The following is a 15,151-nucleotide window of genomic DNA, read 5'->3' on the forward strand; positions in this document are numbered from 1 at the left end:
CAACCGTGAAAGCGATGCCGGACGGGGCAGCAGCAACGCAAAACGTGAGCAGCAGTAGATGCTGGACGAAGCAGTCACGCAGCATCATGAAGTGAGGAAGAAGAAGAAGCAACGATCAACGTGAACTTGAAGAAGAAGAAACACTCGCGATCTTGAAGAAGAAGAAGAAACACGGGCGGCGGGTGTGTGTGTGTTGTGTTGCCGTGGTTGTGTGTGTGTATGTGAAGGAGAAGAGGTGGGGGAAGGGCAGCCATGGATGGGGTGTTTGGATGCTTGAAGAAGAAGAAGAAAAGAGAGAAAGAGAAAGGGGGGGGGGCGGATGAGAGAGGGGTTTTTAGGGTTTTCTTCCTTTTCTTTTTTTTTGTTTTGTTTTGTTTTGCTTTGTTTTTTTTTTGAAATGCAAGATAGGGGGTGTTGGGTTATGGACCGGGTTGACCCGGTTTGAAATGGACTGGGTCGTTTGGGAAGATTGGGCCATTTTTTGGGCCTGTGGCTTGAAATCGAAGAAGAGGCCCAATTCCGACTTTCTTTATATTTTCGCTCTCTTTTCTTCTTTTTATTTCTCTAAAACTAAATTATAAAAATACTTAAATTATTATTAAGAACTAAATTAAGTTATAAAAGCGCAAATTAACTTCCAATAACAATTAACGCACAATTAAGTAATAATTAAGCATAAAATTGTATATTTGGACATTAAATGCTAAAAATGCAAACGATGCCTATTTTTGTAAATTTTTATTTTTTTGTAAACAAACTTAATTACTAACAAATTATAGAATTAAATCCTACATACAAAATGCGACATATTTTTGTATTTTTTATTAATTTAGCAAATAAACATGCACAGACAAATACAAATAATTATTCAAAATATCACAAAATATCACAAAATTGCACACCAAGGAAAATTATTTTATTTTTGAATTTTTGGGAGTAATTCTCATATTGAGCAAAAATCACGTGCTTACACTCATCTCTTTTGTACAACTCATCTTTCATTTTTTCTACATTTTCTTCTAAAGTGGTTGTGTGTGATCAACTGTTTTTTACCTGTTTCTCCATTCAGATCTTTCCTTCTTCCATTCAATTTCCCATTGAGGGAAGTTCTTGATTGGTGATTAGTCTTCCGACACTTGTAGCATCCTTCATTGGTTTGCTTTTTAGGGACCTTGGGCTTGTTGTAGCTTTCACATTTTGAAGGACCCTTTCCTCTCCTTAGCTACTTCTTGAAGTCTTTTGTGATCATAGTCATTTCATCATCTTCTAGATCAGAATTTTCAGTGATTCTGAGTGCCAGACTCCTTTCCTTCTTAGATACATCCATCTTCATGGTTTGCCTCCTAAGTTCATAAACAGTAAGATTTTAAATTAACTCATCCAATAGGAGGGTAGAAATGTTCTTTGATTCCTGAATGACGGTGATTTTGCTCTCCCAAGTAACAGGCAGAACCCTTGTCAAAATCTTTTCAACTCTGTCTTCTTCAGGAATAATCCTTCCAAGAGACTTCAGTTTATTTGTCAATGTAGTGAACCTTGTGTACATCTCTTGAATGGTTTCACCTTCCTTCATGGTAAAATTATCATATTGAGAATGCATTAGAGTTCATCTGGACCTCTTCACTTGAGGTGTTCCTTCATGGGCCACTTGTAAAGTGTCCCAAATTTCTTTAGTAGTGGTATAGCTTTGGACTCTAATATACTCATCTGGACCAAGTCCACAAACAAGCCATTTATTGGCTTTGGCATTCTTCTCCCATTTTCTCAAGTCTTCAGCAGTGCAGTCAGCTCTTGTCTTTGGCACATCTACTCCTTCAACATTTTTGTTCAACGTAGCCAATAGAACATCGGTGACAATGTCCCATAGCTCATAATCTTCTCCTATGATGTGATCTCTCATCCCGTTTTCCACCAAGAGTAGTGTCGATGCCCCCTTTTCCTCTAACTGTAGGGCCAGAAATTGGGTATACGACATTGGGAGGACAACTCTATTCCCTTTCGAGAATTGGGTTTGGAAGTTGAAGAGTCGCCACCTAATGATTATAGTGTATTAGGACACTTTAAGAAGGATTTGAGATGAAGAGACCAAAGATTAGGGTAAGTGCTAGAAATTATCCCGAGGGGAAGGTGTTAGGCACCGCTCAAGATCCACTAGTGTGGTTCCCGACCATGTTGCAATTGTGACTTTACAAGTAAACAATCAAGGCTCAAATAAGGATTCGCACATAAGATTGCGACCAAGTTGAAAATTTCAAAGATAAGTAGAGAGGGCAGAAATTCAAGAAAAAAGAGATTTGAACAGTTTTACAAGAAGAGATGAAAACAAATAAAGGGAGAGGAGTCCTAAGTTTATAATTAATATGGATCACTTCAATGCAGTACCCAGCGATCACTCCTCAGAAGAGGTGTCGCACGTGATATTAGCTCATCGGTCATCATATCCATATCTACCCTTCCCACCACGTCAAGGTATTTAAACGCGATCAGTCTCATTTACTTATTGCATGCTAGTACCTGTCCCAACCTACCAGTCCCGGGGTATCAGGACTTCTAATCCTAAAGGGGAAGGAAAGGAATATAGGCATATATGGGGTTCAAAGGTTAAAATTCTAATTGCGGCATACAAAACAAGTAACAAATATAAGGATGAACAAAACAAATAGGTAAGGCTCAAGTAAACCCCTTAATCAAACAAACACTTGGTTTAGCATGTCTTAGCATATACTGATTTGGTCTTAAGTTAAAAAATTAAGCGGCGAGCGGACTAGTTCAACACATACATTTAGACAGAAAGTCTACATTAGGCAACTCGTATCCGATTGTCAGAGATTAAGGTATTTCAAGCGAGTGATTTAAAAGGTACTGATTTCAGGAAAAAGTAGTCTAATGCAGAGGAGTTTTGAAAAGAAAGTACGGACTGTAGTAAAAATAAAATACAGAAATGGTTGTGAAAGAGTTTCAGAGATAGAAATATCCAAGGAAAGGGTAAGTTGCAACTGTTTTAAAAGACAATTTCAGGGTCTGAGTAAAACGTTTAGACAGAATGTTTAGAAAGAAACTGTTTCAGAAAAAAATGTCGATTTGAGGGATTTAAAAGCATACTGAGTCAAGAGAGTTTTTGTCAAAGAATTAAGACTTCTGAAATCGTTGATGTATTAAGACGTTAAGGACCAGTTAATAGATTATTGTTACTTTAAGCGAATCAGACGAGTTTGATGCTGATCCTATAGGCATGATATCTATTTTGATTTTTTTAAAACCTGTTATTGAACTTGTAAAAGATGATTGGGTTAATTAACCCTATAGTTTGCCTAATGCATATGCATTCCTTATAGGCATGATCTCTATATGAATTGATTACATGAACGTTAAGTCCTATAGGCATGATTTCTATGTGATTTGTAACACAATGAAGCGTTAACCCTATAGGCATGGTCTCTAGGTGATGTGGAACCAGAAATATTGAACAGCCCTATAGGCAGGATTTCTAAAAAAAATTACAATCCTAAAGCATGGTTTCTACCCCTACTGATGCAAGAATGTAAAACCCCTCCCACACCCTTTTACAATATTCCCCAAATCCTTTATACAAATTATTACAGACCAAAAGAAAGAAAATAAATACATTAAAAACTAACAGCTAGATCTGAGTACCCTAATTCAATCTTAATGTCCAACAACATGTGATTAACCAATTCTGAATTTCCAAAGCCTTCTCTTTATCCAAAGTGTTTCAAAGTTCCAAAGAATCTCAAGGATTCCCGGCATTGCTTACACTCAGGATACCATTTAGAATTAGAAGTGCAGTGCGGAATAGTCAGCCCTCAGGCCTCCAAGTTCAGTGGGAGCTCAAGGGTCCCAAAACATGGCTTACCAGAGAGGGGCAGAACTTAGAACTAGGAATCAATGCAAAGTGAAATAGGGATTGGGGAGCCATAGCAAATGGTGGTCATACCCAGCCATAGGTGTTGACTGACACACCCCTGACCATTTGTTTGGTCCAAACAAGTTAAGAGCAATCCTTAGAGGTCAGACCTGAGTCTAGATGGTGATTAGGACACCACCAGACCCAAATCAGGCTCAGCATATACATGGGAAAAGGGAAGTGAGAATTGATTAGAGTAAAAGGTTCAAAAGAACCTAGTTCAAAGTCATTGGCAGCAATAACAGAGTGCTGTCATGGCTAGAACCGTACTCTCATACAAAGGGGTAAAAGTAAGGGATTCACATGAGAAGAGCACATACAGAGTTGCAGAAACATAAGGAAAGACAGCATAACAGACTAAGATGCAAACACATGGTAGAAGAGAGAGTATGACAGGCTAGGAAATAAACACATAGTTAAGGGGGCATTATTTAACTAAGAATGACATACCAGTTGCAAGTACTAGAATAGGAGAATAACAAAAGCAAGTAAACAGTCAGAAGTCAGCAGGAGCAAAATCGAGTCTTCAGCAAATACTTGAGAGTTCAAAGAGAACACAAGAATGTTTCAGAACATAGAAAGAGAAGAGGAGCAAAGTGCTCAATACTAGAAGTTGAGAAAGTAGTAGTAGAGAAAAGTTCGAAGTCTTTCTGTGTCTCTCCTTTTTAAGTGCAGAAGGGGTAGCCCCTTTTATAGTGCAGGAGACAAGTGAGAAGAAGGTAAGAAAATAATTTTGAAAGTCAATCACACAGATTTCCCTTCAGCCAAGGGATTGATTTCAAACGGGCATGACAAATAAGGAAATGATTTTGATTTTAAATATTTTCTAAGGCAGTATAACAGGGGTAAATACATGAAAATCCATTTAAGGAAATAGTTCAACATTACACGGTTTGGGCTAAATAAGGGAAAGCAATCAATCACAACCAGTGAAAATTAAGGTTTGAGCCTTGGCATGAATGGATCCAACCAAGAAGAGGTGACGAAAAACTTAATTTGAGGAAAATCATTGACAATCAATCATACCCTTTTGAAAAGGGACTCCGAATCAATCACACGCTGGCCAAAGGCCTTTTGATAGAAGAGAAAGTCATATAAAAACCATACCGATACAAGAGAGAGTTGTTGCAACACTAGCAAAGAAATCAGAGTAGCAAGGAAAGTTAGGTTCATAGACTCAAAGGGAGTCTTTGAAAGAGGGTCAGGGTTCTGAATGGAACCCTAGCCCAAGCACACAGCCAAACTTGTCAAAAACCTCAAACACTAGGGTTTTCTGACTCAAATCAGATACATAGGCGAATAATAATAAGTAGAATAGGCTCAATAACCTCTATCAGAAACTCATGAGAGAATAAGCAGACAGAGAGAACAACAAGCTTGAAACACAGGAAATACATTTAGGCAAAGCTTTGTTGCTTAAACAAGTTCAGGAGAGACAAGCAATACAGGTTTAGGAACACAGTAGAAGAATCATGCTTAGGGCTTTAAACAAAAAAAATCCAGTGAAGGCAGACAAGGAGAAAAGGCTCAGTAAAAAATATAGTAGAGGGATATGCGAGGGAGACACATAAAGCATGCTTATAGAAACCAGTAGGAGAAAGAACAAAACACAAAACAGAAGAACATGCGTAATAACGACAAAACACAAGAACATAGAAGAAGACATGCGAGGAAAGAACATAAGACATAAGCGAAAAACTCGTAAGAAACATGGCATATATGGATTCATACAAAGAAAAGAAGAAGGGGAAGAGACAGGAGTCGTTTTAAGATTTTTGAAAACCCTAAATCGAACAGACTAGTTTTAAAAAAGAAAAATTGGGGAAAAGTTTTAAAAACTTCGAGTATAACACAGATTTACCACAGATCTAAGAAAATAAAAGAAAAAGGAACCTCGAACAACTTTAGGGTTTCTCAGAAACCCTAGAAACAAGAAGGCTTGGAAAGGGTCTGGTCTCGAACAGGTCTGAGCTGTAGTTATGCTTTTTAAGGCTCGAACACGTCGGAACGGAGCCGGAGAGGCTATAGGACCTCAAATCTGTGGAGGATCTGAACGGGCATTGTTGAGGTCTAACCTCGAAGTCTCGAACAACCATGATTTGGGGGTGAAGGGAGGTGAGCATAGCCCGTCCATGGCCTGAGAAGCCATGGACTCTGGTGAGATTTGGTCGGAGAAGACGAGGAGGACGGCTAGGGTTTTTAAGTGTTAGAGAGAGTTTGAGAGAAAGGGAGGGTTTGAGGGCAGCGGTCGAAGAGAAATGAAAGATAGGGTTAGGTCGTTCGAAATTAAAAGGAAAGGAGGGATGAGGGCCGTTGATCAAAATGATCAACGACCAGGATCTGAAGATACAATGGACGGGTTTAGTTAATGGGTCAGGGGTCGGGTTAAATTTGAATTGGGCTGGTCCAATTTGGGCTTGAAATTGGCTAAGATTGAGATGGAATTGTGGTTAAAATTGAAACGAATTGAGGCTAAAATTGAAATAGCCAGTTTTCCCCTATTATTTTATAAAAATAGTAAAAATGTTTTAAAAGAAAATTAAAGGTACTGAGTTAATAAATAATATGTAAACCTTAATTTAAAATATTGGGATCAATTTATATTTAAGAAAAATGCTATTAAATCTTAAAGAGGCTAGCATGACAATTACATGCAATTTAGTTTTAAAATACCAAACGAATTTGTAAAAATATGCAAAAATCATGCCAAATATATTTGAGGTAATTATGAGAATAAATTTTCCAAAATGGCAAGTTTTGGGATTAACTATTGGGTATGATGTAAAAATAGGCCGTAAATTGATTTAAAATCATTAAAAATGCCAAAACCCTTTGGGGTGCTCATATATGCACATATATGTCATTTTGAAAATATATAGGGAAAAATTGGGTGTCAACAACTGCCCCTCTTTACCCGAGGAGGATGAAAGAGTTGTCGGGTAAAGACAAGATGGCCAATTTTGACCGGATCGGCGATTGAAAAGCGTTTTAACCAAGATCTGGATTCGGAGCCGCCTACATATCCCTGATTTTATCGGAATCATGCCATATGTAGTTCAGGAACCATTGATGGAGTGTGTTGAATGGGGGTTCGAAAAGAACAGACGTGATGATTAGATTTGGAGTCGGACAGATTGTGGAGAACCGGAACGGGATCGCTCCTGTTGAGATGGCCGTTTGCTAGCCGGTGTACCTGCAAGTGAGCAATGTATCGTGTATTGTGCATAATTTAAACATGATGCAAGTTCCTATTGGACCATGGATGTTGTCTTCGGACGGTTAGGATGACGTCCTCGGACTATGATGTCCTAGGCCCTAAAGAGCATAAAAGTAAAGATTCGCAGGCCATGAAATGGTGTTCTCGATCTATGCCGATGGTGCCTACGAACTATGACACCTTTGAATAAGTTGGCGATCTTTCAGCCCATGAGAAGGTGGCAATTTTTCAGCCAAATGAATGCAAAGGGTGACAATCTTTTAGCCAAAGCGAGAATTTAAATGCAGGTGGCGATATTTAAGCCGTTCAAAAAATAAAGTGGCGATGTTTCGGCCATGCAAGATGGATACAATGCTTAGTCTCGTAAGGCAGAAGAGTAGCCTTATGCAGAATGGAAGTAGAGCTTAACATCGAAAGGCAGATAAGTAGCCTTATGAAAAAATGCAGATGGAGACAGAGGTTAGTCTCGAAAGGCAGATAAGTAGCCTTATGCAGGATGGAGGTAGAGCTTAACCTCGAAAGGCAGATATGTAGCCTTATTCAAAATGCAGATGGAGACAGAGCTTAGTCTCGAAAGGCAGATAAGTAGCGTTATGCAGGATGGAGGTAGAGCTTAACCTCGAAATTCAGATAAGTAGCCTTATGCGAAATGCAGATGGAGACTGAGCTTAGTCTCGAAAGGCAGATAAGTAGCCTTATGCAGGATGAAGGTAGAGCTTAACCTCGAAAGGCAGATAAGTAGCCTTATGCGAAATGCAGATGGAGGTAGAGCTTAACCTCGGAAGGCAGAAAGGTAGCCTTATGCAGGATGGAGGTAGAGCTTAACCTCGAAAGGCAGATAAGTAGCCTTATGCGAAATGCAGATGGAGATAGAGCTTAGTCTCGAAAGGTAGATAAGTAGCCTTATGCAGGATGGAGGTAGAGCTTAACCTCGAAAGGCAGATAAGTAGCCTTATGCGAAATGCAGATGGAGGTAGAGCTTAACCTCGAAAGGCAGAAAGGTAGCCTTATGCAATGCAGGGAAATGCGGATGGAGACAATGCTTAGTCTCGAAAGGCAGATAAGTAGCCTTATGCGATGCAGATGGAGGTAGAGCTTAACCTCAAAAGGCAGAAAGGTAGCCTTGTGCAAGAATGCAGATGGAGACAGAGCTTAGTCTCGAAAGGCAGATAAGTAGCCTTATGCAGGATGGAGGTAGAGTTTAACCTAGAAAGGCAGATAAGTAGCCTTATGCAGTGCAAGAATGTAAAAGGATGATCAGTAGTAAGATCTCTTAGCTGATAGCCGATTACGACAATATGACTGCTGGGGAGATTGGGTACGGATAGCAATTGCGGGCAAGTGATGATTCTGAGAAGTTGCATCCTTGGGAAAGTATGCGTACATAAATATACCTGACGATATTGCAAGTCGAGTGCCTGCATCCAAAGAAAATCATGAGTTTTGTAAGGGGAAAGGTTAGTTCGTATTTCCCGGGCTCTTGACATTGTGTCTCATTGGGGTAGCATCGCTAAACAACAATAATTCGGATAATAGTTATGCATGATTTAGTAAATATAACGTATATAATCAGAAATAGTTTTCTTTAGATAAACCAACGACTGCGACGTGGTTCAGGACATTGAAACCTCTTTTCTCCGGAATTTTGAGGGTCCTCCTCAAAATTCTGCCCTAGTTTGCTGATCGGGCATTTCTGACGGCTGTGCTAAATGACTAAAAAACATCTTTGGAATTTTGAGGGTTCTCCTCAAAATTCTGCCCCAGTTTGCTGGGCTGGCGCTTCTGGCGATGCGTGAACTAAAATTAACCTCGGAATTTTGAGGGCCCTCCTCAAAATTCTGCCCCGGCTCCAATAGCGGAGGAAAATGGAATTTTTATTAAATTATGACCGAACCCATAGGGCTGCCTACGTATCCCCTCTTAAACGGGAATCAGGTCAGGCGTAGTTCAAATTACATCATTAAGGGAATCAATAGTGTTTACACATAATATTGTTTCACTACATCTGAATTGGTTGGCTTTGGGCAGACCTCTCCATCCATCTCCGCAAGAATAATGGCTTCTCTAGTTAGAACCCGGTGAACCATGTACGGACCCTGCCAATTAGGAGAGAACTTCCCCTTGGCCTCATCTTGATGTGGGAAGATTTTCTTCAACACCAGTTGCCCCGGTGTAAACTTCTTTGGCTTAACCCTTTTGTTGAAGGCTCTGTACATTCTGTTCTGATACAACTGATCGTGGCAAACCACATTCATCCTTTTCCCATCTATAAGGGCTAACTGCTCGTAGCGACCTTTTACCCATTCTGCATCATCCAATTCTACTTCTTGTATGATCCATAAGGAGGGGATTTCTACCTCGGTGGGGATGACCGCCTCTGTACCATAAATCAACATGTAGGGATTTGCTCCGGTTGATATGCGGACTGTAGTGCGGTATCCCAATAAGGCGAATGATAACTTCTTATGCCATTGTTTGTGCCTTTCAACCATCTTCCTTAGCATCTTCTTGATATTCTTGTTGGCAGCTTCCACAACTCCATTCATCTGAGGCCTGTAGGCTGTAGAGTTCTTGTATTTGACCTTGAAAGTTTCACACATTGCTTTCATCAAGTCGTTGTTGAGATTCGAACCATTATCGGTGATGATTGATTTCGGAACCCCGAGCTGACAAACAATGCGGCCGCGGACGAAACCCGCCACAACTTTCTTAGTGACCGCCTTGTATGATGCTGCTTTGACCCATTTGGTAAAATAATCGATTGCCACTAGGATGAACCTATGCTCATTCGATGCGACAGGCTCGATAGGTCCGATAACATCCATTCCCCAAGCGACGAATGGCCATGGTGAGCTTATGACAGTAAGCTCATTTGGAGGCGCCTTTATCATATCTGCATGTATCTGACAGTGATGGCATTTGCGAACATACTGGATACAGTCTATTTCCATAGTCATCCAAAAATACCCTGCTCAGAGTATCTTCTTTGCCAAAACAAAACCATTCATGTGCGGTTCGCAGGTCCCTGCGTGCACCTCATCCAATAGTTTGGTTGCTTCTTTTGCATCGACACACCTTAACAAACCCAAATCGGGAGTCCTCTTGTACATGATTCCTCCGCTGTGAAAGAAATTGTTGGATAACCTCCAAAGTGTGCACTTCTGAGTAGCATTGGCAAGTCCCGGATATTCCCCTGTTGTCAAGTACTCCTTGATGTCATGGAACCATGGTTTCCCATCCGCTTCTTCCTCAACGTGGGCACAATAAGCTGGCTGATCATGAATCTTTACTGGGATGAAGTCAATGAAATTTGTATCTGGATGCTGAATCATGGACGATAAAGTAGCTAATCCATCAGCAAACTCGTTCTGGATTCTGGGGACGTGCTGAAATTCTGTCTTTGTGAACCTTTTCCTTAACTCATGTATGTGATGCAAGTAGGGGAGTATTTTAGAGTTCTTGGTTGCCCACTCTCCTCAAACCTGATGTATGAGCAAGTCCAAATCCCCGATCACTAGCAACTTCTGAACATTCATGTCAATGGCCACTTTGAGCCCCAAGACACAAGCTTCGTACTCGGCCATATTGTTGGTGCAAGGGAACCTGAGCTTGGCAGATACCGGGTAATGCTGACCGGTTTCTGACACTAGGATTGCTCCTATGCCAACTCCTTTGAAGTTTGCTGCTCCGTCGAAAAACAACCTCCAACCATCATAGGATTCTGCAATATCTTCTCCTATGAAAGATACCTCTTCATCGGGAAAATACGTTTTTAGGGGCTCATATTCTCCGTCTACGGGATTCTCGGCGAGATGGTCCACCAAGGCTTGCCCTTTGATTGCTTTCTAGGTCACGTAAACAATGTCGAATTCACTTAGCAGGATCTGCCATTTGGCGAGCTTGCCAGTGGGCATGGGCTTCTGGAAGATATACTTCGGAGGGTCCATTCTGGATATGAGATAAGTAGTGTAAGCACAGAAGTAATGCCTCAACTTCTGCGCGACCCAAGTGAGAGCATAACAAATGCGTTATAAAAGAGAATACCGGGCCTTGTACGGTGTGAACTTCTTACTGAGATAGTAAATGGCTTGCTCCTTTCTCCCTGTTTCATCATGTTGTCCTAAAACACAACCGAATGCTCTATGCTCTATCTGATACCACAAGGTAAAGCAATAGGGGCCTTCGTGGCTCAGGCAGAATTAAGACCGGCGGCGTTGATAGGTATTCCTTGATTCTATCAAAAGCTTTCTGACAATCTTCAGTCCATTTGGTAGTAGCGTCCTTCTTCAACATTTTGAAGATTGGTTCACAAATGACCGTGGATTGAGCTATGAACCGGCTGATATAGTTGAGTCTTCCCAGGAAACTCATCACATCCTTCTTGTTCTTTGGCGGTGGTAATTCTTGGATAGCTTTGACCTTCGATGGATCCAATTCTATTCCTCGACGGCTCACGATGAAACCCAATAATTTTCCAGCAGGAACCCCGAATGCATACTTGGCAGGATTCAGTTTCAGATTGTACCTCCTCAGTGTGTTGAAGAACTTTTTTAGATCTGCCATGTGATCCCTGGCTTTATTGGATTTGATGATGACATCATCCACATATACCTCGATCTCCTTGTGTATCATGTCAAGAAAGATGGTAGTCACGACTCTCATATAGGTGGCCCCAACATTCTTCAATCCAAACGACATCATTCTGTAGCAATACATCCCCCACGACGTGATGAACACCGTTTTCTATGCATATTCTTCATCCATCCATATCTGATGGTATCCATCAAAACAATTAATGAACGACTGCAGCTCATTCTTGGCACAGTTGTCAATCAAGATGTGTATATTCGGTAAAGGGAAGTCATCCTTGGGATTGGCCCGGTTGAGATCCCGGTAGTTGACGCAGATTCTAACCTTCCCATCTTTCTTTGATACTGGCTCGATGTTGGCTAACCATGTCGGATACTCTACCACTCTGAGAACCTTGGCTTTGACTTGCTTGGTAACCTCTTCTTTGATTTTCAAACTCATGTCGGGTTTGAATTTCCTGAGCTTCTGCTTTACCGGTGGGCATGTCGGGTCTGTTGGCAATTTGTGAGCTACAATGGATGTGCTGAGACCGGTCATATCATCATATGACCAGGCGAATATGTCTTCATATTCCTTTAGGAACTCCTTGTACTCTTTCTTTTCTGATGGTGGCAGGTGAACGCTGATGCGTGTTTCTTTGACATTATCTGCATCTCCCAGATTAACGACCTCAGTTTCATCCAAGTTAGACTTAGGCCTATTTTCAAAATTCTCAACTCCTCTAACAATCTCTTCCGGTATATCATCCTCTTCTGAGTCCGTATCCGTTTGTTGCGTTGTCTCGTTGCAAGTCACAATCGTTGGTTTATCGTCAAGGAAAGTAATAGTAATGCTGTGTAAAATAAAGTGAATGATAGGAAAATAATAAGAGCGAGATATATAATAAACTGAAATGCTTCGATTAGATTCATAATTGTATTGAATGTCATAGCTCTTTTCAAAATTAAAGACAGTGCGGAAATAAAATCAGCTAGTAAAAAGTAAGAATGTGATGCATGGTGCTTTTGTTTAGCCTTGCTACCCCGAAGCTTTCCGGTCCCTGGTGGTCCTGACTGACCAATTGGTGAGGCGTTCCCTCGGTTCATAGCTTGTATAGAAGGGCCTTCCTCCCCTTCCTCCTCGAAAATAACACTGTAATCAATATCATCATCATCCAGGAATAGATTCTTCATAGCTGCCAATGCTTCATCTTCCTCCGACCCATATGTAGTATCCGTCGGCTGGAAAGTTTGCTCTAGGTGAGGTATCGGGTGCTCTAGTGGGTAGTAAGGACCGCGCCATGGTGGCGACCAGTGATTGAACTCCTCCCAAGTGTACTCATACCCCAAACCAAATGTAGTACCATGTTTCTTCAGTTTGATGGGTTTGGGGATTCCCTAGAGGTTTTTGCCGAGTCCCTTCCCAGGTTCGTACCCACACCAATTCAGGATACTTTCGATCTTGTTATCCTACCATTTATCCTTGTCTACAGCGTTGACTCGCTCGATGCGGTGGTATGTTTTTCTGCCTATTCTTCTCCTGCCTCCGATCATCGGGATGGTTTGGCGACTGTATATAGGGTTACTACCGTTGCCATGAATGATCACTTCCTGATGATTCCATTCAAATTTTACAGCTTGGTGCAAGGTTGATGCCACAGCCCCAGCGGTGTGGATCTAGGGTCGTCCTAGCAATAAATTGTAGGATGCCGGGACGTATATAACTTGAAAGTCCACATCGAACTAGGTAGGTCCCATCTGCAAGTATAGGCTAATTTCCCCAATGGTGGATCTTTAGGACCCATCAAAAGCTTTAACATTGATTTCTCCATCTTTTATTTCGTGCAAACCTTTCCCCAATGTCCTGAGATTTATTAGTGGACAAATGTTAAGGCTGGATCCTCCATTAACCAAGATTCTGGTGATGAAATAATCTTCGCATTGCATGGTGATATGCAACGCCTTGTTGTGACTCAGTCCTTCTGTGGTAACTCATCTTCGTAGAAGGTGATCTTGTGGCTTTCCAGCACTTGTCCTACCATATTCGCCATCTCGCCTCCCGTTATGTTGCTGGGAACATAAGCTTCACTCAATATTTTCATCAAGGCATTTTTGTGTGCCTCAGAGCTTTGCAAAAGAGACAGGATGGAAATCTGCGCTGGTGTTTTGTTCAGTTGTTCAATGACCGAGTATTCTTTGGCCTTTATCTTTCTCCAAAGGTCATCGAGTCCAGTTTCGACAGAACGTCCAGAGGCTTGCTTACTGGACTCAGCTAAATGTTCCGGAGTGTATATCCTACCGGTTCTGGTCATGCCCTGTGCGGCGATCGCTTCTCTAGTATGCGTTTTCCCTTTTCTCCTAGCTTCCGTTTTGTAATCCCAAGGTATGGAATTTGAATTGAATGGAGTCACTTCTGTCATGGAAACTGGAATAGGCATCCTCGGGGTAACACAACAACTTCAAACGGTGCAGGTGCTTTTGGGATCCCAAACTCAACCTCAATTGTCCTCGGCGCCTTTGCAGGAGGTGCCTCGAACTCGAGCAGTACAGATACATTTATCTCATCGCCCTCAGAAGGCTGGATCTAAACAATAAATGGGATTGAGGGTGACCGTCGGATTCTTAGGCTCATCTCCTTCAGCAATCAACCCGATTGACCCTTTGAGGTCCCAATTATCCTCAATCTCTATCATATGAATGTGTCCACCCTTGTGATCAGGTAGAGGGTTGTTGCGAACATTGGGAATGGGCTCCTTGGCTATAATGACCTTATTGTCAATCAAGGTCTGAATCTTGTCTTTCAATGAGCGACACTCGCCGATGGTATGGCCTTTTATCCCGGAATAGTATGCGCAGGTTTTGTTCGGGTTGACCCATTGGGAGGGATTTTCTGAAGTTATGGCTGGGATAGGGTAACATAACCGGCTGCTTTAAGTCTTTCATATAGTTGGTCAATTGGTTCAACAATGGAGGTATATTGTCTGGGAGGTCTACGGTCGAAATTTGGTCTGGGTCGAGGAAAGCTTTGGCGAGTAGATGGTGATGGGTAATGAGAAGGTTGGGAGTTATATGCTTGGTACACAGGTGCGGGATGGGAATATCTTGGTGAAGTGGGTTGATATGTGGGTGGTGGAGGTGATTGGTAGGCGGGTGGTGGAATCTGGTATGTGGGTGAGGGTGCTTGGTAACTTGGGGAGGGTTGATATGTGAGTGGAGTTGTGGGATATGTTTGGTATTTGGTTCTTTGCGCAACCATTACGGAATTCATGTCCCTTTTCTTTGCCGTGCCACCAGACTGTAAGGCTTTATTGGTGGCATGTAATGCTTCGAGATTAGTGACCATACCATTCTTGATACCTTCTTCGTTCCTCTCCCCCAACTTAATGATGTCGAAGAATTTCTGACCCTCTATCAGCATTAGCCTTTCATAGTATTGCGGAT

The 15,151-nt window shown here is 41.5% G+C and overlaps 1 protein-coding gene across 1 annotated transcript; it reads right to left on the reverse strand.

Annotated features, from left to right (window-relative positions):
* Positions 1-1,366: 1,366 nt before the first annotated feature.
* On the reverse strand, positions 1,367-1,975 carry LOC138876376 (uncharacterized). Its single transcript, XM_070155289.1, has 2 exons — positions 1,625-1,975; positions 1,367-1,567 (listed from the first exon to the last, which is right to left on the reverse strand). Exons 1-2 carry the CDS (start codon positions 1,973-1,975, stop codon positions 1,367-1,369), a joined length of 552 nt encoding a protein of 183 aa, XP_070011390.1.
* Positions 1,976-15,151: the final 13,176 nt, after the last annotated feature.

This window comes from Nicotiana sylvestris, chromosome 8 (assembly GCF_000393655.2).
Source record: "Nicotiana sylvestris chromosome 8, ASM39365v2, whole genome shotgun sequence".
NCBI classification, from domain to species: Eukaryota; Viridiplantae; Streptophyta; class Magnoliopsida; order Solanales; family Solanaceae; genus Nicotiana; species Nicotiana sylvestris.